This window comes from Chelmon rostratus, chromosome 12, assembly GCF_017976325.1.
Source record: "Chelmon rostratus isolate fCheRos1 chromosome 12, fCheRos1.pri, whole genome shotgun sequence".
In the NCBI taxonomy this organism is placed as follows: Eukaryota; Metazoa; Chordata; class Actinopteri; order Chaetodontiformes; family Chaetodontidae; genus Chelmon; species Chelmon rostratus.
In genome coordinates, this window is record NC_055669.1 from 8,422,098 (window position 1) to 8,448,421 (window position 26,324).

The 26,324-nt window shown below is 43.9% G+C and overlaps 3 protein-coding genes across 3 annotated transcripts; 1 reads left to right on the forward strand and 2 right to left on the reverse strand.

Moving 5' to 3' along the window:
• Nucleotides 1-25: 25 nt before the first annotated feature.
• Nucleotides 26-2,526, forward strand: LOC121614992 (transmembrane protein 69-like). The gene is made up of 3 exons (XM_041949107.1): nt 26-160; nt 369-414; nt 548-2,526. The coding sequence occupies exons 2-3, from the start codon at nt 376-378 to the stop codon at nt 1,253-1,255; spliced, it is 747 nt and encodes a 248-aa protein (XP_041805041.1). The 5' UTR covers nt 26-160; nt 369-375; the 3' UTR covers nt 1,256-2,526.
• LOC121614990 (intracisternal A particle-promoted polypeptide) lies at nt 1,935-6,581 on the reverse strand. Its single transcript, XM_041949106.1, has 10 exons — nt 6,533-6,581; nt 5,691-6,106; nt 5,382-5,593; nt 4,903-5,122; nt 4,619-4,774; nt 4,295-4,462; nt 4,056-4,193; nt 3,629-3,751; nt 3,324-3,544; nt 1,935-3,215 (listed from the first exon to the last, which is right to left on the reverse strand). The coding sequence occupies exons 2-10, from the start codon at nt 6,022-6,024 to the stop codon at nt 2,991-2,993; spliced, it is 1,797 nt and encodes a 598-aa protein (XP_041805040.1). The 5' UTR covers nt 6,025-6,106; nt 6,533-6,581; the 3' UTR covers nt 1,935-2,990.
• Nucleotides 6,582-11,775: 5,194 nt separating this feature from the next.
• LOC121614953 (phosphatidylinositol 3-kinase regulatory subunit gamma-like) lies at nt 11,776-18,525 on the reverse strand. The gene is made up of 10 exons (XM_041949057.1): nt 18,193-18,525; nt 16,081-16,192; nt 15,875-15,973; nt 15,582-15,762; nt 15,355-15,471; nt 15,069-15,211; nt 14,775-14,951; nt 14,577-14,651; nt 14,293-14,463; nt 11,776-14,170 (listed from the first exon to the last, which is right to left on the reverse strand). The coding sequence occupies exons 1-10, from the start codon at nt 18,245-18,247 to the stop codon at nt 13,897-13,899; spliced, it is 1,404 nt and encodes a 467-aa protein (XP_041804991.1). The 5' UTR covers nt 18,248-18,525; the 3' UTR covers nt 11,776-13,896.
• Between the last annotated feature and the right edge of the window lie 7,799 nt (nt 18,526-26,324).

Here is a 26,324-nt window from a genome sequence, read left to right on the forward strand (position 1 = left end):
CTCCTGGGAATGTCAGGAGACAGGCATTTAATCGAGCACCAGGAGAATGGCAGCCTGCAAACGACCTTTAGCCAGTTATCGTTAACTTTGTAACTATTAATTTTACGTAATTGTGCTTGCAGTGGCCCTGGCGAGCGACTGAATGACAGACGATTAAAGGGTAACATTTGGGAAGCATCTGTATATACAGGTTGTTTCAGTATGATAGTTTTGTATTGCGTCAGGTTGAGCAAGTAACTGTTAGAGGTAGCATGCTAGCTGTTAGTAGCACGTTAGCCTGGGGTAATTAAATCATAGATAAGAGTCCAGATTGCTTTTGCTGTTGGGAGTGTCTTATAACCAATTAATGAATGTCTTTTTTTTTTTAGATTGAAAATGAGTATATTTGCATCTGGAAGACGCATGATTTCTGGGGTAAGACTAAGCGAAAATTTGACTGTTGAGCAGTATCGTTTGTTTCCTAATTTAGATATACTGTATGTGCCAGCGTTAAATAACATTAAGAAGCCGTGATGTTTATGCACTTCTGTGATTATTATGCCCTCAGGTTCCAGTATGGAGATGTCTTCAACAGATAACCAGAGCACCAGACTACACAACGAAAGCTCAGCTACTCTGTCACTCTCAGGCCTCCCCAGTGTTGTTTCCATCCAGGCAAACTTGCAGCAGCGGGTTGTTGAGCATCAGGCCCGTGAGCTGGTCTGCCTCACGCCTCTGCCACGGGGATTCACGAGGTGCCTCAGAGAGAGCTGACAGCAAAGGGGGTTTCAGTTTGAGGGCCCTTACTGAGGCTCCCAAACCAGCCTTGTACCTCGGCTTCTCTGGGCTCATCCCTTTCATGTCTGCCCCTCTCCTGATGGCTGCCACGCAGTCCTTCTACCCTGAACTGGCATTTGCTCAAGTGGTTTACGGAGCCTCGATAGTCTCCTTCCTTGGAGGTGCCCGCTGGGGGTTTGCCATCCCAGCCGGTAGTCCTGCTCAGCCTGACTGGATGAACCTGGGCAACAGTGTGGTGCCCTCACTTCTTGCCTGGCTGGCACTGCTCTGCAGGGACAATATTGCAGAGGGAGCCCTGGTAGTTATTATGGGACTGGGTCTGTCTCTGCATTACGACCTGACCCTGCTGCCTGGTTACCCCTCCTGGTTCAAAGCCATGCGAACTGTCCTCACTCTTGTTGCCACCTTCTCCCTGGTGGCTACCCTTACAATTAAAAAATTCTGCTCTGAGAAAAAGATCAAAGAGATTCAGAACTGATTTAAAAGGACGGTTTGAATGTTGAGCCACACAGACTTAATAAAAATGTAAAATCAAGTGCAGACCTGCAGACAGTGGTTTGTTTATGCTGTCCACCATCTCACAGCAGTTACTTTGTTACTTGTTACAGAGACCTAAATATTGCACCAGTTACGTAAATACGTATGTTTTCCGACATCACAACCCAGTGTCTGTATGTATCACAATTAGTTTTACTGGGGGTTGACATTTCATGGAAACGTTACATCAGGGTCAAACAGCCTTGATGCTGCACAGTGGCAGACCTCAGACAAACAGATGATTGCAGAACCCAGTCAAAAGGGCACTAGAGAGTCGATGACAACAAACTGCACTGAGCAGTACACTTTTTCAATTAACCAGAAGCCATGTTGCCACTGTAGTTTGCTTGTTTGTGAAATGCTGAAAGTCCTCTGTTACAAACATATACAGTCAACTCAGGATGTGTTTGCCATGTTTAAACTCAGTGTGATGTCTACAGTGGAGAGTCCTTGATACTCACTGAGTACTAAGTAATCTGAATTTTCCTAACAATAGAGCAACTGAACAGATTCCATTTTTAGGCAAAGACTGCAATCATACTTGTCTGACCTAACACACATTCATACCATCACTTAGTACATCAGGGAGGCATTGTCAACAATCCCACAGTGACTATCTTGTTAATTTTAAATGAGGAATGTGGGTTAATATTAAGCCCAGCACACATTTAACTCTTCTGAAGTTTATTAAGTCTGAAATCAACCAATAAAAGACATTATTACTGTTGTGTAACAATATTCTGTTGTCTGCTAAGAGATGCAACAATACATGATAGGAAATACTGTTAATGTGCAACTGCTCCACTCTGCTGGCAAATGTGATGAGCTCCAACATCCAGAGGAAACATGATAACTTAGCATGAAGAAGGTAAACACATTCATAAACTTGTGCATTGTCTTTTAGTTATGTCGTGTACCTTAACATCAGAAAGTTGAAATGTGAGTTGAATTAATTTCAGGTGCCACTGATGAGTGAAATGATGAATGGTGACAAAGAGGCACTAATATTTACAGTATCATATATACAAAAAGGATCCAGTGAAAATTACTGAGCGATAACTGCACAGTGGTGTGCTGTTCAAGTGTATAATTATTTACAGAAATCACTTACCACGGAACTTTGGTCCCATATTAAATAGGCTCAAGTGGTCTGATAAATCTTCCAAGTAGCAAAGCACTCACCTCAAACATTTCTTTGTGGAAAAATAAAAAGAAAACAAACTAAAAAAACAAAAATCAGTGTTTTCACATCTTGTCCAAGAGTTCGTAGTCCTCATAGGACTCTTACACTTCATCCAGAATAGAGCTCCACAGTGAAAAAATGTCCTTATCACAAGGATCGCTTTGTCTTCAAACACACAAAAGAGGAAAACGAGCATGTTGCCACTCTAATAGTCATGTAAAATTATTTAGTGAATTGGAAATAGAGACACAACAGTAAGAGTAAACGTATGCGGAAGCAGATTTGGCAGTTTTCCAGTTTTAGATCTGCTGTCATATTCTTATGTTCAGTTAATGTCAAATGTTCTGGACAAATGACAACATGTTTAATTTGCCTACTTGAGGCATGAAACACACTTTTGTGTTTCTTAAGGTGCAGCTTTTCTTCAGTTGATGCAGTTATGGGATGATTCTGGTGCTGATAAAGGTGGTCACAATTCGAACATTCCTGGCTATCAGAGGACAGCCAGCCCGCCGTCACAGCGGCTGGTGATCATGTTGCCGACTTCGGTCCAGGTGTCCAGGTGAGGGTCATAGATTTCCACCGAGTCCACCGTCACTGGGGCAGAGAAGTCTCTGCTGGCGGCTCTGCCCCCGACGGCGTACAGCAGCCCATTAACTGCTGACACTGACACGCCGGCACGAGCTGTAGACATCGGCGCCACCTCAACCCATTTCTCCTGGAGACAGACAAATACAGAGAATGCTAGGTGAAAGATGTTAAAGAAATCAAATTGTCACTGAAGGGTTTTTAGTTACCCTTGAGTGTAACATTTCCCCCACTTTACCTCTTCCGGACAGTACTTCTCCACTGTCTCCAGTGCACCCAGTGCCTCGTTCCAGCCGCCCACCGCGTAGATGCAGTTATTGAGGCAGGCGACGCCCACATAGGCTCGACGTGTCACCATAACGGGCAGAGCGCTCCATCGGCGGGAGATGGGGTCATACACCTCGGCCGAGCGCAGCTCCATACCTTCGTCACTGATTCCTCCAATCACATAAATAAACCCTGGGCAGGGAGGACATCACTGACTCTCCACAAGTTGCACTGGATTATATAAATGTAATTATCAAGAGACGGGGAGGAACACACCTTGTAGCTCACAGCAGCCAAAGTAGTAGCGAGGAACCGCCATGCTGCCGATGACCTCCCACTTGTTCTCTTCTGGGTCATATCGTTCCATGGTCTTCCCAATCTCCGAGCCGATCCAGCCACCTACAGAGGCACCGTACAATCATCAGAATGTGTTTTTTTCTGAGGTTTCCCAAGACGCTTATTCATTATCACTTCACAAAATAAGTTGGTTGAATTTGTTTAACTTGCTTTCTGTTCTCCGGTTTGACATTGATGAGATCCAGTATACACCATACAACTGTTTTACAGGCTGAGTTGTACTAACCATGACGAGCAAACTGATCTGTGAGTGTGAAATCGGTGGAGTGCCCATTTAAAACTAAACTACCAGTTTGTGCTGAATGTATTTTGGTCAACATGGTGCTTGTGTTACTGTGGCATTTACCAAGTGCATACAGAGCTCCGTGGCAGGGGCAGACGCCAACTCCACAGCGAGGAAAGTTGAGAGAGGCCACAGCGGCCCACTGCTTGGTCACTGGGTCGTACCTCTCTGTGCAGTCAAAAATCATTGAGTCTTTCTCCCCTGGCGAAAAAACAGCAACAATTCAATTCAGACTGAAGATCGTTGAGGCTCATTTATTTTTGGACTTGAACACAAACATAAAACAGCCTCAGCTGTCTCACCTCCCACCACATAGATCATGCCCTCCAGCACCGCCACCCCCAGCCCGCTGCGGGCCTGGTGCAGGGACGACACGGTGGTCCAGTACTGGTTAAAGGTGTCGAAGCGCTCCACGCAGCTCAGCGCCCGGCTGTCACTCCAGCGGCCGCCCTGCAGCCGAGTGTAGCCTCCTGCCACAATGAATAACAAGCAAAGGTCAGAAATTTAGCATCTCTGACATTTCTTATTGCGAACATCTCAGGTTACGTCCTCATTTAAACTATCTTCACTGACCAAAATTCATCAGGTTACATTTCTAAGTTGAAGAAAGTGATCTGAAAGAGAACCTATGGCATAGAGGTATTTCCTGGCTTTTCTTCTGGGTCTCATCTTGGCTGGTTGCAGCTGACTGTACATCTTATTTTCTTTTGGAGACTTTGTGACTTCAGTGTATTCCTTCAGCAGAGTCTGCAGTGCCACCCGCAGGCTGAAATCTGTAATACCTTTATTGAAAAATTCAAGATGTTGTTTACAATGTGTCATCTAATCATCTTCACAACAGAACTGTGACTGTAAATCATAAAGTATGTAAAATATGAAAGCAGAGTGCTAAAGTGTTTGCTTTCCTTACCCTCTATGTACTTGAACAGTCTCTGTGGGGAAAGCAGAGGGAAGCGGACTGGTTCCAGCACCTCCACCACATGCTTTTTCCTCTTTGCCACATCTTGGAGAACCCAGTCCATGGCTGCAGTGAATACCTGGTACTCATCCTCAATTCTCAGCTCTTCACTTCTCAGCAGCCTCACCAGCTGATCCTTCGAAAGGCCCCTGAACTCATCTGTGACACACACCTAACGGGAGGTAGTTGATAGAGGGAATCTGTAAGTATCAAACTTGGAAATTACAGTGTAAGTTGAAGCTCTTTAGCAACACAAATGGTCAAAATGCCATTCTGATGAATACACTGGCGATGGTTTGACTGGGCTTTTTCTGAATAAGGACACATTTCATGTATATTTAGGTTTAATGTAACAGAGAAACAGAGCAGAGACTGACAGAAACAGCAGAGTACTGGCAGAGAGATAAAATGACAAAGTTATTATTTCATACCTCCAGAAAGTGAACATGGATGTAGTTCTCAGTGAACTCCAGCATGTCCATGCAGGCAATCTGCTCCAGGAACTGAAAGATGCCCACACAGTTGGACGGGTCCATGTGGCCCTTGAGAAACTCTCCGCAGATTGACACCACCTCGCTCAGCTGCAGCATGTCTGCTGCCACCATCAGCTCCTGGACGTTCTCCACTGTCACGCTGATCACACCTGGCAGCAACGCGCGCATATTTCCAATCAGAAAATGGTACAAAAACACACAGATTTTATTGAACACGCTGATGGGAATATCGGGATCGTTGCAGACCTGTGTATATGAAGTCCAGCAAAACCTCAAAGACCTCCGTCTCCACTCCAAGGATCTGCACCTCCTCTTTATCCGCCTCCATCATCCCCCCGGAGAAAAGAGCGGCGAAGTACGGGCTGCTGGCGGCGAGCACCAGTCGGTGGACCCTGAAGACGCGGCCGCCAACCTTCAGCCCCACGTCGCAAAAGTCCGTGCGGAGCCGCATCTTGTTCATCTGGGCCAGGATGAGTCTGGCGTAGCGGTCTGAGGCCAACAGAGCCTGCTCGGACGCCTGCGTCGCCATGGTAGCATCACCACCACAACAAGTGGATGTCGACACAGAAGTGGAGGACATGGCAGTGGGTGCAGCTCTGTGTTAACATGGAGGCCGGTATTCCCAAAACCTCATCTCTAGTGAGTCTCGGCATGAAACAGGCCTGAAAGGCACAAGAGCAGGTTGCATAAACACCAAAACACACCGAGTCACTGACTCACTTCATTGTTGTGTAACAACACAGAACTGAGGCATTGTCAGCAATGTAATAAGAGATAAACGTAAACAGTCGGACTTTGTTGACAGTCTCGGGATATGGCACACTGGTGCAGTCACTGTCCGTCACTCTGCTGCTGTATTGGCTATAAAAAAGCACCTGTCGTCGCCGTTAGCCCGGCACGCTAGCCAACAGCCTGCTCTCCGGGGTGGATTCAACCATCACATTCATCAGTGGCTAAAATGCTCTACTGAAATCAGGCAACTTTACTGCTCGACCAAACCTCGCTCGGACAGTGTCAACTCACAGAGGATAGCATACCTCTAGAGAAATTAAATGTCAAAATTCAGCTTGTTTTTAGCAGTGACTTACCCCTAAGTTTACTGATGAGGATGCAGGCAACTTCCGTCGTCCTGCAGACTGTCAATCCTGTTTTTTGTGGATCGACTGCACTGGTCTGGCAGATGAACCTCCAGTCATGACTAACCAATCGCCGATAATGTTGCATCTTGTGTGTGTTTGTGTCGTCAGTGACCCTCGTTGACCCTCTTGAGGAAGATAACTGTAAATTACACTAAAGTATGGCTTATTTCGTGTTGTTTTGGCATTTTTATATTATTTTGTTCTGATTTTGGCTCAGTTTACCCAAGAATTCGCGCCAGGTTTGCTACGACGCACAACGCCAGATGGCAGTGTTGCCTTTGAACAAACAGCTAAACAAATGAAAGTCCTTGACAACAAGCCACAAAAACCTACCATGTAAATTATCATAGTATTCTTAGCATGTCAGCCCCCATCAGAATGGTAATTTTAGATGTAGCTATCCTCCACTGTGTTGGCTGCAACCTCTTCCACTGGGGACTTTGCCAAGCCTACAACCTAGCCTACCCATAGACAGTGGCAATGGGTTGTCCAGTTTGTTTTAATCAGTAGCTTGACATCAAATTAGTTTAAACATTATGTTGGAAACCTGTTATTACATACAGAACTCTAGCACTGCTTGGGCCCATTAAACCTGTCTGGCCCACTGAATTGAGGTAAGAAAAAAAAAATGCCTGTGACAGTTACAGGAAAAAGTCCTTTAACTGTCACTTGACTTGTATTTCCTGCTATTTCAATGTGTCATCCAGATTTAAACAGCCAGGGGTGTACTAGAGAGTATGTGGTGACACCAGTGTTGGCCAGTTAAAACACAAAGGTGCCAACCTGGCCACCCTATGTACCACACAATCGGTTGGTTTTCCTTCTTGTTGCCCCGTGCCGTTAAATTTCCAGTGTCCTGTTTCCCTAAAGGGCATCTACCATGGCCATTATCCCAGCTGAACAATTATCTTATTGGACACAGCTTAAATGGACTCTTAGTAAGCCAATATAAAGGCAAAGTTCACCCTCTGAACACACACTTACCCTCTGTCACCTTAATGTTCACCTTCTTAGCCAAATATCTCAGGAGGAATTTCAAAATCTTGACTTAAAATGTTTTCACAATTAACTTTCAGCATAGCTCCCTCCATGATTAAATGTGAACTCAGCAGTGTTTTAACCTGTAATGTGATATCTTTCCATTTAAACATCAATCTTAACATGCCTACCGAGAACCAAAATATCTGAAAATGTGTATGGCGAAAGTGTTGTTCATCCTCAAATAAGAGTATTTTTCTTTCTCAGAAGTGGCATGATCACTGTCACTTTCCACACAAGCCTGAGTTACTGTATGTGTTAATCACATTATGTTGCCTATTTTTAGCGGTCGTGAGTTATCAGTGCTGTTAAGTGATTCAGGAGCCTCATTGGTGTTTCATAATAGTGTGACAACAGCCTTCTTTCAGTCACTGGATAATACATGCTGGTGAGAAACATACATGTTCTCTACTAGTCCAACATGATAACATGTCCATCAGAAGTTGTCATAAATAATTGATATTAATAGAATATTTATTGCTGGTTGCTCATGTACATACATATTGACCTCATTACTAGAGACAACAGGCCTCTGCTATATCCTTGAAATTATCCTTAATTACAGAATTGTCATGCATCATCCCTAGTGTTTGGGCTCTGTGTGTTTCATTTGTAATATAAGCGTGTCTCTTTTCAGTGCCTTTTGTTCTTTATGATGCTGTCTGGGCAGGTGTCTCTTGTAAAACAGGTTTTAATAAGTAGGTGAAGTGCTAAAATGAATTTGAATGTCGTGATACAGACTTCTTTTAGTGTACATGGTTCTATTACAATGTGATCAGGCTTTTTTTGTCTTAGACATGGCTGCAGTCTCTGCAGTCCCTTTTTTTCTCCTATAGACAACATTTTTGTTTGTCACGAGCATGATAATTATGTTCACTGATCACCATGTCACTCCATTGTGGTGATGGGGAGCAAGGCATTTGCTTTACTCCCAGAATCTCCCATGCAGTGGGAGAAAAAGTAAATAGTGTGAGGGTCGTCCTATGGAAAGTGGTCACCATAATTACCATTCTGTTTTAAGTGCAGGGTATGTCTGACTTTTTCATTAGGGCCCTGTCTTCTGGCTAGACTTTTCTTTCACCAGGAAAGAAAAACATCATGAGATGACACTTGACAACTTAAGGGTTGTTATGAGCAGGTAGAGTTCAGAGTTTTCTAAGTCTTTATGATTGAATTAAATCATACCAGATAATGCAAAGCAAGTAATTACAGCACTCTGTGGTCAGAGTTTTATTATTTCTTCCATAATATTGCCCAATACTAATCCTGTAAAAAATCAGGGTATTTTATTTTTTCTTAATGGTACTATTTCTTTCCTATTACAAATACACTGTAGATGCATTGTTATATCGCGCACATGTTTGTTCTGACATTGCCAGACAAGGCTCCTGTCCTCACCTGACAGGACTTGTGAACTGCGTAACCGCTCCTTATCTTGGCTGAGTTCACCTACAGTGTACAGACAGTATTGTGCTTTCTCTCAAGCTTCTCTGCCATCTGCACCGGAGCTGGTGTCTGTCAGTCCTGTGACACATTGGTTTACTGGCCATGTGCCCGCTGCTTCTTCTTTAATCTATTTGAGAGCTGAACTCCCGCAATGAGATTGTCCTGAGAGCTTGAGGGACTCTGAGGCCTTTCATTTATTAAAGCTGAAATCATTAGTGAGGTTTTTTTTTCCCCCCCTGAGAAATAGAAGTACAATGCAATGTGCATGTCACAGGTTGAACTGGGAGGAAATCATGCAAATGGCTGGCCATTTATTGAAATGAAAGTTATTATTTCAAAGTTGAGTCCTGCTCTACCTGTTTCAAGGAGGTGGGATCATCTTATTCCCGCCTAAGCTGGTATCTGCAAATCTGATTTGGTTGTGGATCTGGATTGGCATTTCTCCTGAATTGTTTGTCAGCAAACAGTTGTATGTTATCCGCTGGTAAGAGCTGGCTCAGTGTCACCTCTCATCTCAGTGTGATCTGGGCCTCCAGTCACTGTAACCAGAGGTCACTGAGATAATACATGACCATTTTAGTGCTGGAGGCATCCAAGAAACTAGTATGAAGTGATGCCATGCCACTTCTACATCTTCTTAAGTTTTGATTTTTTTAAATTGCTTAATTCTATTTAACTTCTATTTTAGCCAACTTAAAATACAGGTTTAGGGTGTATCCCAGGTCAATAGTAGGTTACAGTAAGTAATCAAACGTGTTGTTATTTGGGCTATTATTCAAAATGATAGCCAAGATATAAACGGAAAAAAGTGCATGAAGAGAGAAAAAAAAGTACCAACTTTAACATCATTTTTGCTCTAAAACTTGATGTGATATGCATCATTTACAATGATTCCCCCAGCTTTTAAGCATTTTCCACCTCACTTTTCCAGCTTTTCCAAGACCTTAATTCATAATACACACACATAGGGAGAGATACATACATACAAACTGTTAAGCTTTTATTTGTAGTGGCATTAGATGATAGAAGATGTGGGGCTGGTATGTTTAATGGTTCAGTCCGTAGCCTACATGGTGCTTGGCAGGCAACAGTGCCTCTTGCCTTCACCCTATACGCCAGCTATAATGTGAGCTAGTAAAAAGGAGAGGAAAAAAAATCTCTCTTATCGATTCTGCCTCCAACATAGCAACTGCTCGCTGATTGGCCGACACGCGGCACGTTCTCGGCCTCCCATTGGCTGGTCGGGTAGCGTGGAAACGGTGGAATCGGACGGAGACAGAGGGGAGGAGAGACGCGATTGGCTGCGGCTAAACTGAAAGCAAAAACCTCTTTTTCTTAAAGCCTGCGAGACAGTTGATGGTGTGTGTATTTTAGGCGTGACTCCAAAGGTAATTCGTCCTGCTGCCACCCCACCCCGTATTTAAATTGAGAACTATAAAGCGAAATGACAATGGGTTTAACCGTGCGAGTTCTACGACTGAGGTGCGCCGACAAGGAAAGAAAGGGAGGAAAAGTGGAGAGGCACTGTAATATGTCTGAAGCTCAGGAAAATAGGACTGAGCAGTCTAAACTAAACTGCTGTCGAGGCAAATAGCTTTGGGGTAAAGCCAGGTGGGAGTATACTTCAGGTTAAAGGAAACCTAGCGAAGGCCCAGCTTGACCTTTCCAGCCTTCGGTTTTATACCATCCTGTACAGGAATTAGAAATATTTCGAGTACTCTTTCCTGTCCTCCTTTCCTGTCTGTCCACCCCACACACTTTCCCTACCCACTCTCTCCCTGTCTTTAGACTCTCACGCAGCAGCCTGGCTGTGACTCAGCCCCGGTACAGTCTGTCCTAGCTATCTGTCTCCTCTGCATCTGGTCCATCCAGAGCAGAGCTCGTATGCTGCCTGTCCACCAGCTCTCTATGCTGACACAGGTAAGAGGGAGTAATCCGTGGCCTGGAATGGAGGCTCTCCCCCAGTACATCCCCGCCCTCCCTCTGCACCTCATTAATCCCTGCCTAACACAGACCTTATGTGATGGTTGAAACAGGCCACCTGTTGCGCTGGTCACGAAGGGCCAATGGCGGTGTCACCCGGGGTCAGCATCCTCATCGCCGTTGGTGCCAACCATATCCGAAGCCTTTGTAGACGGTGTTTAAGTGGAATGTTTGGAAGACATTAATTTTGTGTAATGATCAGATAACAATGGTGTTGACTGTGCGAGACAAAACTCTTGCTGGCTGGTGCCAAATGTTTATAGTTGAGCGGCATTCCTTTCACGGGAGCTTAAAAAAAAAGTTGTTTGAAATGACAGCACGTTCATAGTGAAGTATGTCTGATAAGATTGTTTTCTGGTGACTCAACCATGGCCAGACTGAGCAGGGAAAGGGCCTGCGCATATCCTGCTATTGTCTTTATCACTTCCTTTCTCTTCCATCTGTCCACAGTGTGTCCTCTGGTGCCCTGGCTGCCTCCCATCTCCGCTGACCCGAGGAATAAACTCATCGGACAATGGCTCCACTAGAGACAGACGGTATATATTTTAGATAACTACTCATCTCACTTTGTATGCTTTGTATTTGGTTATTTTTCTACCCACATTATTTGGAAAAAAAAGCTCTTAAAATCTTTTTACATTGTTACCTTAATTGATAAAAAAGACTGTAAACTCTGAAGGCAATAGATTGTGGTAAAAAAAAAAAAAAGCAATGGATTATATAAGTTGACAAAACCCTCATCAGTTTATTGTCTTTCAGCAAGAAAAAGGTCAGGATCTCACATTGCTTAGCTTCACCCGAGGAGTTTCCTGAATCCCCCAGTGGAGTTATATTTTTATAAGAGGCTTAATCACCCTCCTTCCATAAACCAACCTCAGAAATACATTTTACAGTTTCTCTGTACAGAGTATCTATTGTCCTCAAACTTGAAAAATGTGCCAAGTTCAACATGGATTCCTTTCCTCTTAAGCTATGTAGGCGGCATGTCATGAAAAACATTCATAGCTCGAGCAATGCCACAGTTCAAGTAATGGAGGCAGGATACTTCCGGACCTCTGGCAGTTCACACAAACATCGGAGGCCACATCATACCGACACCACCAAAGAGAGTGCATTTTTGTGGCAAATGTCAACCTCTCATAACAGCATTACCTTCACCACCATCATCATCGTCGTCATACATTGCAACAATAGAAATACTGTTGGATTGCACTTTCTTCAAGCTTTCATCTTGTGGCATGTTTATAGAAAAAATATATATAGAATACAAAAAGCTTATACTTCTTTGAGTAACAGAATATAACATACAGTACTTCAGATTATGTTTTGATCAGCACATCAGCAGGTGTACATAAATTGCCCTACCCTTGCCCAAATGCAATTACCGGACTTAACAGGGATGTAGTTTCGCTCACTATTAAGTGCTCTGGTCAATGGGTTTAACATTGCGTATGCTCATACAATGGTATTCTACAGGATGTTAATGCTACATAATTATCCACTGTATATGAATGTCTGTTAAGAAAGGGGCAAACTGTCAAGCTGCACCACGACTTTTCACATATTCACACGTGGTATTTACCCAAAAATGGTTTGGTCCACCGAACTGATGACGGAAACAGCCTGTACACAGAACCATTTTCCTCCTCACAAATACACTACATAGCAGTAACTTCAGGAGTTATATTTGTGCCCCATTCCTGAGCGCACAATGGGACATTTAGTGTTACAGTGAGCTACAATGCCAGACAATCAGAGTCTGTAATTTCTGATTGTCTCCAATCTGATTGCTTGTAGTAGTATTCTTTATTTTTTTAATTAAATTCTGTTTGTAAATTACTCTATACTTTATTAGCTTGCAGCCTAGCTATCTTGGGGGTTCACATATATGCAGTAGCTAGGACATTCGAATCATTAAGGTAGGTTAAAAAAAATAGAACTTAAACTGTGCCTCTATTTTCTTCCCACTCAGTAGCACAAGTGCCTGTTAAGTCTAATATTTATATAGCTAGTTGACATAATTGTCTAATTCTTACAAGCCACCTCAGGGTATTCTTTTGAAATGAGAAGTAACACCCTCTGTCCAACTAAATCTAACAAAAATATGTTAAATTTGCATTTATTTCAATTTGTACATTGAGAGAGGGCAAATGGGTAAAATAGAGTGGAAGAGGTTATCATTGTGCGCTTATGTGGATATTAGCAAACAGATAAATGAGGTTAAAACTCTTTTTCTTCCTCAGATTAAAATTTTCTTTGCAGGGTAAATAGGTTTCACTCTCGTTCCCCTGCCTTTCCTGTCTCTCTTAAGCTGTCCCTATCAAAATAAAGCACAAATGCACTCAAAAAAAATTCTTGAAATATATAATTTATGGCGCTACCAAGAAATCCCTTTCTCTGCTCAGAATGTGCCATCATGTGCTAAGGAATGAGGAACAAATACAACTCCATAGTAATCAAATATATATTCTAACCTATTGGTCAAATTTTAGGGAAATGGACATCTTTAGCAACATCGACTCTGGTTGGAAAAAGTCAAACAAAGGTGCGGCACCCGATGCCAGTGAGCAATTTTCTGGTTGTCAACATCCCTACTGAAAGGTGTCCATTAAACAAATGGCAATAAATGAAGTACAAAAAAATATTAAAAGCTGAAACAGTCACTTTGAAAAAAAAAAAAAGAAGAAGTTCAAGCTGACATTCAAGTTCCGGTCCCACTTCAATCTGTGAAATCCCGTTCACAAAAACCGATGGAATCACTGTAGTGCAAAACTTTACACATTGCACCTCGATGCAGTCATTCTCGCAGGATACAGTAAACATGTCCTTTTGTCTCTCTCGCTGGATTACATCTCTGGAGCGGCAGGAGGGAGCCCTGCTGTGTGTTTTGGAGTCTGTAAGAGTTTGTGTTCCTCTGCGTGTTGAGAAGGCGTGGCTGCAGCTTTGGCGTGTACTGGATGTGACAGCCGAACATCCAGGGCGTCATTGTGTTGCGCTAAGGAGTGCAGGCGATAGTGCAGGACAAGGTCTTTCAGGGAGCAGTGGACGTCGTATGGCTCGGCGAAGCCGTATCCGTGCGGTGTGCTGTAGATCATACAATGCTTCACTTCTTCGTTCACGCTGGAATAGATGAAGAAAGAAAAAAATAAGATCAATCAGCACAGCGCGATTATAACATGTACAACATTCATGTCAAAACTGATCCGTTCTCCACACGCTGCTTTCCAAAATGTTATACTCACACGACGGAGCAGGCGTAGCATCCCTGTTTGCTGCTCTCGCGGATCAGGAATGTTCCAGGAGCTTTACCTTGCAGCATCTCCTCGGCCTGCGTCCGACTCAGTTCACCAACAAACCAATTCGTCTCATCCTGATGCGGCAAATTCTTCTCATCTCCCTTCAACACATAGGTGCTGGAAAAACAAGAGTCATATTTTAACACCTCTGTAACACTTCTGCATTTCATTTATAAGTTATGAGTGGCGTCCTTAAATTCTGTTCTCAGAAAGAATCGACTGAAACTTACTCATCAAGGCTGTCACTCTGCGTCCCCAGCCAGTCATTTATGCGCTTCTGCCGCACGCCTTTGTGATTAAGCCAGCTGCAAGGAGAGGTGTACGGTTTAATTTTAACATAAAACAATTAGGCTGAATTATGTTCTTTCCTGTATGGGTTTGCAGTGATTTACCACATTTATCACAAACAATATTGTGACAGCACTTACTTGAGATACTGGTCTCTGATGTTGCGTAGCTGGATGAGGTCAGGCCGCAAGCTGTTCATCTTCCTGTCCGTCTCTCTGTAATCCTCCACCTGCGTTCTCAAGTCTTCCTCCAGATGGATTTTGCTGTCGTAGATCTCCCCAAGACGACACTTCAGCTTCTCGTAATTTATCAGAAAGCTAAGGAGGGGAAGCAAAAGTCACAGGTCTGAATAGAGTTCAATAAACATGGGCGACATTTGCCCAAATTAAACTCCATTTGGGTGGCATTTTATGCACCATGATGTAATGAAGTACCTCTCCAGATCTTTTTCGGCTCCCTCAGACTGATTGTTCCTCTCAAACTCCTCTCCATAACGCTCCTGTTCACGACACTGCTCCTCGAAGATCAGCATCGTCTCATTAAAGGCCTCAATTGCCGTTCGCTTCATCTGGATCTCCTGCATCACAAAGAATACATCCCATAAGAAAAGAGTCAGGAGACTGATGGATGTAAATTCTACTGTTTAGAAAAGGAGTGATATTTTGTTGTTGGCACACAGATCAGAGACCATCGGAATTCATTTAGGCAGTTTGTTTCTACCTGTGAGGTCTTTGTGAAAGCTTCATAAAGACGATCAAACTCCTTTGTCTTCTCTTGGTACTGACTGTGAACCTCCTTAAGCTTTCTTCCAGCGACATCAACACTGTCCTCTTTCACCTGAAGGCAAAAATTACCCGTTAATATGTACAATCCCTAATCCTTGGTCCAGTGCCAGGCTTCTGATCTGCATTTTTATCTCAAAACATAAAACAACGGCGCTCACTAACCTGCTGGAAACGGGACACAGGATGGGTGAGCATTAGGTCCAGTGTGGCGTTGTATTCCACCAACGGATGGTGCTGATAATGCCAAATGAGCTCCACCACTGAAGTGAATGTGAGGGGGTCCGAGAAGCCGTACTTCCCGTCACGGTGGTAAATCTTGATCAGCTTATTGTGCCCGTCTTTCCTGAAAAAGTGACAGCACAAAATTAGACTATGGCTGTAAAATAAATGCATCCCCTGTCATTTGTGGTAGTGCTCTGGTGGCAACGGTCATATTCTCTTTTTCTTCTGCTCACCTTAACGTCAGCGTAAAGTCTCCTTGCAGCTTTGTGGATGCGTCCCGCACCATGAAGGAGCCATCGGGTGTGTCTCGGAGCTTCTCGTTCACCTCGTCCCTGAAGGAAAATCAGTTATCGGTGAACAGAAAATCAAACAACATACCTCAAGGTGCGTAAGAATGATGACGTGCTTGATACGGGCCTGTTCAAGTTAAGGTACCTACCTGGTTATGTCTCCCCAGTACCATTCAGCGTCCTGTAGCGAATGCACAGGTGGCAAAAGGCAGTTGTTGTTCATGGTGGAGGACACTGGCTTTGTTGACCTGGGAGGGAGAGCTAGAAAGCAAAGGAGAAAGAGAGATAAGAAAATGAAATGCAAAGGGTCACAATCATGACGGTTTCTTAGAAAGAGATCCGTCTGCATTGATCTGTTGTGAGAGCAAATGAAGCACTGTAAACATGACTCCTTCAATGTGACTTACGACTTTTGCAATCAAGGATGTGTGTGTATGTGTCTAACACCCCCCACCGCCACCAACACACACACACTCTCTGTCACACCCTGGCTTGATGGAGCCTGTCAAGATCTGAGGACAAGCCCAGGCATGTTTCCAAGAGATATGCCTGCCAAATCATTACCAAGATCTTAAGTGTGGTCAGCACTAAGAAAGGAAATGTGGCAGTTAGTCCTCATTTCTGAGCCCTGTCTGTCAACAACTATGAAATATGTTTTCTTTTATTATTCCAGAAATTCTCACATTTGTGCGCTCAATTGCCTGCAACTCTTGCGAAGCAGATTAAAGTCCAACTCCTGAAGTTTTTGCAGCAGCCTCTGGCGCTGTCCTGCGCTGCATGACAGGCATTAAATAAACCATAAGTTATATTTTGAGCCTCTTGGACCACCCCTCCCATTTAATAACGATTGCACGCCTACAGTTTAAGTTTTCCGTCAACCTTCAAGGAACAAAATCTGCGAGCCTGGCCGAAAGATTAAGCGTTTCCCTAAAAATGAAAAAGGAGGGCAAACCGCATCAAGAGGAGGTGAAGGGCGATATATTTCACTGCAGGACAAAAGTGCCTTTCATGAGGCAGTTGGGGAGAACACAAGAGCACCCTCAGAGAGGAGAAGATGTGGGTTTCTCCCACCATCCGCTCTCCTCTTTTTCTGACCTTAAAATAAACAAAAGGCAGGTGCAGCAGCACAGTGGCAGGCACAAAACGAAAAGCTGCGGCTCCTGAACTCAGCAAATCTCAGAAATCTGTACACCTCCTCCGCCCCCCCTCGTCTGTCTCCTGCCAAGGAGCTCTCCTGGCGTCCAAAACCTACATGCGCATACCAGCACAGACAAGAGCCACGTAATTTAAGTGTGGAATAACAAAAAAGATCAAGTCAGTCACGCTGCAGCATGGTCTGGCGCTGTGTCCAATCCAGAAAACACATGAAAGGTCTTCATACCCAGACAGGAACTGTCACAGGAGCGCATACAACACAGCTTATAGGAACAATGCAGGGGATGGGTGCTGCTCTTACGGCGTGTCAGTAACACTCGGTTAAGTTCATACAGTGTAGTTATCAGTAACAACCTTACAGTAATTAATGCACGGGGCCAACATTGTGGTGCATTTTTAATTATGTTTAATCAAAATAATTTAGCGAGGCAATTACTTAAAATAAGGCATAACGGGGCTGAAATACCCGAACACAAGTGTTACACACTCTTAAGACGGTGTAATAGCGCGGAGGTCAGATGACAAATGTAAATAAAAAATGAAGTGTTGGTGAGTTGCCGGAGTCCGGTCATGAGACGAGCCGTCTAGCCTGCTTGCCTCTAGCCTACTTTCAGAGCTAGCACACAAATTAAGCACGGCTGGCTGCAGAGGAGAACAAAGCGCTCGTTTCATGCGGCGCTCATTAACACACACTCAGCTCTGCTCCTTTCCAAACCTGCACTCCCTGCACTGTCATACGCTTTGAACAGATGTGTCGCTTTGACGGGGGGGATGCAAAGGCGGCCACGCTTTGCCGTCCAGGTTAGTCCTATGTGCCGGGACAAAAGAAAAGAGGCAAGCCACTGCGCCTGGTCCACCGAAAGGTATTACGTAATTGGCAAGTGAATTGCGCTATGCATGCCTGGGCAATGCCACTGGGGGAGCGCAGCGCTCAGGACATGGCCATTGTATCGTTTTACCGACACCTGCACAGCGTTTTGTCGCATGTCAACTTAAATCCTGGCATGACACACGGCGATGCCAGCGCCAGAAGAAAGCATAAAACGAAGAAAACGTTTTCCGACCCCCCGCAGTTCAGACAATGGCTGCTTTTAACCCTAACTTACCTGGTGGTGCTTGATCCATTTCGATGTAGAATAAACCTTCGGGAGGATAAACCATTCCTGTTTCAAAAGATTAGTCCGGGTTGCTGCTGTTGTCTTTGCACGTATTTTTTTTTTTTTAAGAAAAGCACGTTTCCTTTGAACCCAATTTAGGTTATTTTAATGCAGTCGCAGACGCCACGTCCTACATAGATGTAGACAAAGAGAAAACTCCTTCGCTTCAGAGTCCATAAAACATCCCAAATTCCGAATGTCTTTTCTCAGCATAGCCTGTCACACTGGGTTTTTTATTTCCAGAGAGACAGGCTGTGGCTTCATGCCTTCTCGCTGGGCGGCGGAGCTCCACTTTACTTCATCTCGGAAGTGGAGCGACTTTAAAGGGTTGCTCGCGACATCATCTTGGCGCGGTCCAACCCGCTGCTGCAGTAGGGGATTTCATTTTCTTGCAGGATTAATGGTCTTGTAAAACGGGCCCAGTCACGTTTCTATCACATAGCTTAGTAACAAGGTGCGTTTTTAAGTAGAATCAGCGAAAGCAAGTTTCAGTTGTTGCGTTAAACTCGCAGATATCTGATGTATGCCACATCAGTATTCTCTAAAGTGTAATGGTACATTCCAGACCGTTTCATTCAGCTCTCCTCAGGCTGCACTGTAACAGCTGAAAAATAGCTTTCAGAGCATGAATGGAAAAGAAAAGCCTAGCCTATTAGCTTTAATGATTCAATAAGAACATTATTCAGCTTATACCTCATATATTGTATATTAATACTTTAAATAAATAGGAATTTAAGCATTTTCTACCACTTTAGGTTTTGCCCTAATTTACTGGTGAGTGAATGAGTTGCAATGCAATGACATCATCCTATAGGTTTTATGATAATTAAAATGTCCTCAGCTGTTTGGCGTCCAGAGAGCACCAAGCATAAGCCCTTTTGTCTGAGAGGTGACAGAGTAGCCTGTCTACTGAGCAAGTGTGTATTATATTCTCGTTGAGCTTGTCAAACACGTTCAACAGCAAAAATGGCATCTTGACTGCTGCCGCTTGCAATTATTGCTGCTCTGAGATCATCCCATTGAGGAAACGAGAGGCAATAGCGGGTGGGTTAACACCTGTACACATTAGTGACTTGAAAATGAATGTAGTTCAGAAAGAATTTATTATATTCTATGATGAGACATTCTGCCCCCTCTGTCTTTCTATCAGGTTTACTATCTCCTTCTGCATTCATGTTGGATGAATACATGCACTGTTGCTCATTCATGACACAGAATGACATTGTGCTATAAATTTAAACAGCCAGGGCCTCTTCCAACAAGCTGACGTTGGTGGCTGCGAGGAGTGTGAAACAAGGCCTGTATGGTCAGAGGTCCGTCTCTGTTGGTGTCCAGGCGTTTATGGCCGGTCCCCTTTTGACCCAAGGACGGAGAGTCAGGGAGGTAAATGCCTCCAGCATTCCTTTTTCTCATCAGTAAGACAATTCTCTCCTGTATCCAGTCAGTGCCCATGAAACATCCTAAACTAACTGCCATGATGGAGCAGATTATGGCAAGAGAGCAGACATTGCAGGCTGCACTTACACACACACGAAGACATGCTCACATGTGTGTGCATGGGTATTCCAGACAAACACATACAGAGACATACACAGAGTGTATTAACAATTTTTGGAGAAAAAAAGTCTGTGTATCATTTGCAGGTTGCATGCAAACATTGCTTAACTCACCAAATGGTAGTCTTGAGATGTTGGCAGGTTTCTTTTAGACATTACATCCACCATTTGAAAGGTATGTAATTGTGTGGGTGTGTGAGCACATTGGGTGAATGCGCTCATGTGCGTCTTTGTGGGTGCAATGCGTGAGTGTTTGCTCGTGTGCTTTCTGTGCCTTCCTAAGCCTTGAAGCCTGTCACGGAATGTCACTTGGCTTCTGCCCAATCCTCCCCTCCCCCCTCATGCCTCCCTCTGTGTCAGAAGACCACAAAATTTGCCCCTTTAACTTCTGGGTCTGACCCCCGTGACATATTTCACTACCACCATCCCCTTGAGACGCAACAGCATCGCGGCTGCAGGCACGTCAGTGGAGGACAGTCATGCATAGGCCTCACAAGCTCTTGTCTTTCGGCTTTGTGTTTGGAATATTTTGCATTCATGATCAGTATTAAGGAGTATTAGAAAACCCTGAAATGTTTGGGGTGTGCCTTGCATTTGTATGTGAGCCCCGTTTGTGTTGTGTGCGTGTAGTGGCCAGGGCGAGGGAGGGCCAACTTGCAGGATAAACCTTTAGGCTTTGCACCCCAGATCCAGGCAGTCCTGATGGGATCAGTGAAGGCTAATCGTAAGATTATGGGATAGGCTGATATGGCAAGCCTGCCAGCTGCCTGCGAGCTGATGTGACTCATCTTGATATCCACTACTGCAATATGCCACTGGACTGTGGGAGTGCTGGGAAACGCCGCATGAGTTTTAAATTAATAGAAAGATGTTCTTCTGTGCTAAATGTAGATAGCAGTTAAACTCTAATCCTGTTAGATTTACATTTTTGACACTGATCTGACAAACAACTTAGTGTGACTACAGAGGGGCTACGAGGCCGCAAATGTTAAGGAGAGAAGGCGTTTGAGATGCTATAGTTCGATCATTCCTCTGCTCAGGAAAGCAGTGTAAGGAGAATGGCAAACAGGATTGGCTTTTTTGTCCTATAGGTTATGAAGTCAGTGTGGTTAAGTGTGTTTTACATGAACTCTGTGGTGAAATTATGGAAAGAGCTTTAATCCCCATATTTCTAAGTGTTAAATGTGTACATGATAGGCCTCCTGCTGTCATTGACTGAGCCACACTAAGTCACAACAACCAGTATTTGTAGAATCAGTGGAATAATCCCCTGGATTTTAGAGTAATGCTTGTTTAGACTTAGTTCACTAACTGTGTCAAGGAATTTTGTTCAGCGACTGTTTTCATATTTCCTGTGCGGTGCAATGTAGGACACGTTTTATCGGGATTTGTTTTGTTTGTTGTTGATCAGAAAAAGATCCAAAGACACAACACAGAGAACCCATGTCAGGGATTAGTTCAGTTCACCAATGTCGGTATCTGTGTCTCGCATTGTAGCCCTGAGTGAACTGCACATCTCTCAAATCTTCTGTACTGTAGTGTGCTGCTATTCACGGCCATTGAAGGGATGCATAATGGTCTTGGCAGGGCGTTCGACATTCACCATGGAGAGACTGTGGGGTTTCCCTGATCGGCGGCCAGAACCAGCACACAAAGCACGCAGTAGTCCTGCCAGAGGCAACTCAACTGTGGGTAGAGCGCAGGGCGGCTATGGTCTGGCCCCCAGGACCCTGCCATTGTGGAAATGTAAGTGGGGACAGTGTCTGAACGGCTTGAGTTGGAACAGAAAACTTTGGATGACCAAAACTATGAGCTTCAAATAGCTGGGCCCTGGGAAACATAGCTTGTTCTTTTAAGGAGGTCAAAGAGAAGCAAAAAAGAGGAAAAAAAAACAGAAAACCAATGTTTGGTAGAGGGAATGTCAAATTGGAGGCTACTGTTACTATAGACATCAGCAAAACTGACATACCGTTTTTTCCAAACGCTCCAGTGTCTGTCTGCGTTTGTCAAGTCCAGCCCTCTCTTTCTCTGTCCGCTGCATTAGCACCCGCTGGTCATACCCACCACTCATCATCTGTCACTCCATTCTGCCAGAGCCTAATCTTACTAACAGAGGTGACAACTGAGGTACTCATGGCATGCCACAGCATAACGTTTACCAGCTGAGTGTCTGAGTTATGCCGAGGATGATGATCCTGTGGTATCAGTGGCCTCTGTCTCCAGAGGCCTTCCCCACCTCTCCGCTGAAGTGGTGCGCCAAATAAAGGCCTGACCATGATGAGTTGAATATATCCATGAGATGCTGTCAGTTTTTCAGTCCTTGTATCAGTAGGTATGGCTCACAGTAGGTTATAGTGCTGCAAGAAAGGATCCTTTTCAGTCGAATGGTCTTTTTTTTATTTTAATTGTGTTGTTGTAGATGTCAGAAATAATGAAAAAAGTAGCATCTGCATATTGCATAACCCAGTGATATTCAAATTGCAATGATAGAAAACAAAAAAAATGGCTTGGTAAATGACTTTAATAGATATTAAAAATCAACTTATCATTTCATCACTAGTCATAAGTACCAGTGAAAATTCCAATTGTTCTGAAAACAAAGACTGTATTAATTCTGATTCAGTCAGCCCACCTGCACACTGAAATCAGCAGAACTTCTGCGATTCATCTTCAACCATGAGTCAGCTATGAGTCTTTTCAGAGACGAGTCGTGTGCGTCACTGAGCGAAGGATTCATGGCTAGAAGCTCACTGAAGTTAAGCTAGTAGCCTCACTCTCTCACACACACACAATCCCAGGCTTTCATGCAAAGCAAAATTGAGGAGCCGAGACCTCTTTCATGCTCCTCGGCAGTTGCCCTCTTTATATAAAAGGACACTACTCTCCTCGGCTACACAGCCATCACATCAGCACTATAACTCTATTAGGCACAGCTCCAGGACACACTAAGCAACCCATGGCCCACAATGGCATCATTGTCAGTGGGGATTGCATCTATTGTCGTCCATGCTACAGGATTTATTCCCCTCCTCCCATATTGTGACCTTCACCTCTGACCCCGGCTGCCATCTCACATGCTCTGGGACTGAGAGCTTGTGAGGCTTTATGCCTTCTATGTCTTAAACGCTCCTCTACAATGACCCAAGCCTGCTAAGTGGCTTCTCTCCACAGCACCAGTGCTGAGATGATTCAGGTTAGTGTCAGTAAGGATAGAGAGGGGAGGAGGAGGAGGGGGGGTCTCAGTATGGAGTTGTGGTTGGACTGATTGACCCTTAGAAAAGGTCAGTTGGAAGGCATGAGAGGAGAGGAGCTGCCTAAATGGCTCTTTTCTCTCCTTTTTCTCCCCCTGGCCAGGGCAGAGACTCTGTATGGTTATTTATGAGCGTGTGGGAGAGTGAGAGGGGCTGCAGTGAAACCCACCAGCCCTCTTTGTTGCGAGGGCTGGGCTGGGCTGAGGTGCCTGTCATTGGTTCGGTTCTGTCATATATACATGCACATGCACGCACACGCAAGCGCTCACACACTATTAAGAACCCCTCCCAGGGCTGCAAGGACAGAGGACTCTGTTGCGAGGCAGATTTGGAAAATGAGGTGTGCTTCACACAATAGCTGTCAGCAGTTTGATAGATGCCGCTCAGGCACCTAAACCCCATGAAACGTCCAAAAACTGGAGGCCATTGACATCATACTGAGCTAAAGCTCATCATGAAGTCCATGTTGTGACATAAGTCAAGACATCATCTGGGATTACGGTGGTTTTTGCAGTGTTAAAGTTAAATAATGTGATTATTTAATTTCATGTGACTCTAATGGTTGTCTTTAAAATTTTATCTTAATATTATATAAAAGCATCATTAAACATATCCTAAATATTGTTGTGACAATCATACATAGGCCCAGTCGAGCCACTTATACGTGATGTGTGAGATTGTCGTGAGTCATATATTCCTTGTGACTTTGATATTCAAGAGAATGAATTAGCTCCCTGCAATTGCATGAAGTTACTGTTCACACCAGTGCAGCGCTCTGCCAGTGTAACACACACCGCTTTTTTTTTTTTTCCTGACAAAGTTAAATTAAGCTTGAATTTCACGCTGAAGTCAAATGGTCATGATGTCATGGTTTGAGGACAGAATGACTCGGTTTGTCTGTTGACTGAGAAGGCCTATTCTTGCATGTTTGGGTGGGAGCATAGTATATAATTGCAGAGCGGGATAGCGTGAGGGGATGGGGGAGGGAGAGAGTTAGCACGCAACATGAGTTTTGGCCCACAGTTACTGGTGTGGGTGCCAAACTTGTCCAGAGGGCTGCTGTGTATATCTGTGCGCGAGGCTAGTTTCTGCTCTGCTTAGAGGCTCGCACTGTTCCAAGACACATCTTTCATTTGCACACGCTGAATAGCTTAGGGGAGCCCAGGGCCGTTTGGCCTGGGGACGGGTCTGGCTTTTTGAACTTTTTAGGGGATGTTGGGTGGTTGCCTGGCTGTGTGTGTGTGTGAGTGCATGTGCGAGAGTCCACATCTTTTCTGGATGTGCAAAATACTTCTGAGTGTCTCTTTTCAGTAAGAACCATTGCATTGTTTAGTTGTCAAGTTAGTTGTTAGGGAGCAACCAAACCGCTGTACATGTGTTGCAGCCATTTGAGGATTACACTGATCCAAAAATCTGACAGTAAAAGAAGAGAATGGAAAGCTTTGTCGGCCTTTTCATATCCTCTCAGTGGGAGGTAGAAAGGCAAGACCTCCAGACCTGGGCTTGCGGTGGTGGGTGTTTATGGGGGGGGTGTGAGCTCTGAACTGCCAACCAGATGGACAACCAAGCTCTGTGTATTTAGGGAGATCATATGGGATAACCTTGCAAAGACAGATTGACATTTTGCTGACAAAACAAACCACCCCTGTCCCGCACGCAAGTAGCCCCCTTCCCTTTTTGCCCTCACACACACATGCGCTCTCGCTCTCATGTACAGGCGTACAAACACTTAGAGTGGTATTTGCTTACATAGGTCTTAAGGAAGTTATTTCAGCATGTGTTAAGCACTCGGTGAGGAGCCATAACAATAAGAGGATAGGACAAAAGAATCTAGGATTACACAAGTTCAGCACAAACAATTGTGACCTGTGTAAATGAGACAACCTTGAGCCATGAGGGGAGCAAGTAAACTCATTTTCTGCGTCATAGCTTGGGATTTACCTTGGTGCCTTAAGGTCTTAGGTCGGGATGTATGTCCCTGAAGGTTAAGAACGTCATCATCTGATTGACTTTACTTTGTGTCCTGTTTTTCTGCGGTAATGAAAACAAGCAAGTTTTACATATCAGCAACAAGCTAAAGTATGTCTTTTTAACTACTTTGGTTTGATGAATCTATTATATTGAATTTATATTACCATGTAGATGAGTCATGTGGTATCAGATTCCAGTGCATACAAACTTTCTCCTCTGGTTTAGTCAAAATAGTTTACTCAGTTTAGAAAAAACGTGTCATGAGAACAGAACATTCTCTGACATGAAAGAACAATAAATGCAGCTGAAGTTATCAGGAGTCACTCTGCTCCCTGAAATCTCTCTGCATCAATCTGAATGCACTCCTGATGATTTCCGGCACATAAACCCCCTCCCAACACACACACACCGCTAATTTACAGTATTAATACAACTATGCAATATACCAGTGCTGTGTGTCTCAAAAAGCTGTTTTGTTTCCCCCACACAGTCAATTTCAGGACAAGAGACTCTGCATGCGAGACAACTGTACTGTGAAACTGCTGACTGCAAAGGGCTGAAATTGTCATGGTGACCCATGAAGAATCTTTTCTTTCTGCTGAATAAAAGTCAGATTTGAATTAGCTTGATTGGCATGGCCATAGTTCAATATAGGTTTGCCAAAGCAGGTCATACCAGTTCTGCAACATCATTAAAATAATTGCTGTAAGAAAAAGAAAAAGACAAATGGTTTTCATATTACTACACTGCAGGTATATTCACTATACAATATTATATACAACTACATGACTACACAACAAAGTGTAGCATAATGAAATAACAACCAATCATCCCAGGCAAATTATAAAAAAGAAAAAGAAAATAATATGTATTCAAGATGAAATATTAACTATCGGATATAATTTAATGCTGAGAACCACAGAAGAAAACAGACAAAATAAAAAAATCAAAAGAGAGGTATCCGTCTGTTACTGAAGTCTGGCACGGTTTAATGAAGAAAGTAATTAGAGGAAGTTGGCTAAGAAAGTCCAATTTTCTCACCCCTTCTAACAGCCTACTTTGTGTTTTTATGTCCCACCACAATGGTCTGTGGTACACATGTGGGACACCCGAATGTTTTGGTGACATCTGTGTGTGTCTACGTAGACTCAGTGATGTGAACACAGCATGTTTCCCCTATAGAGGGGATGTTTGAATAGATTTTGAACATAGTTATTAAAGGGGGACTCCAGCCATATAGCACTGCATTTTCATAAAGTTGTTGGAGTCGCAAGAGAGGGAGTTAAACACAGCAGCGCTGTTT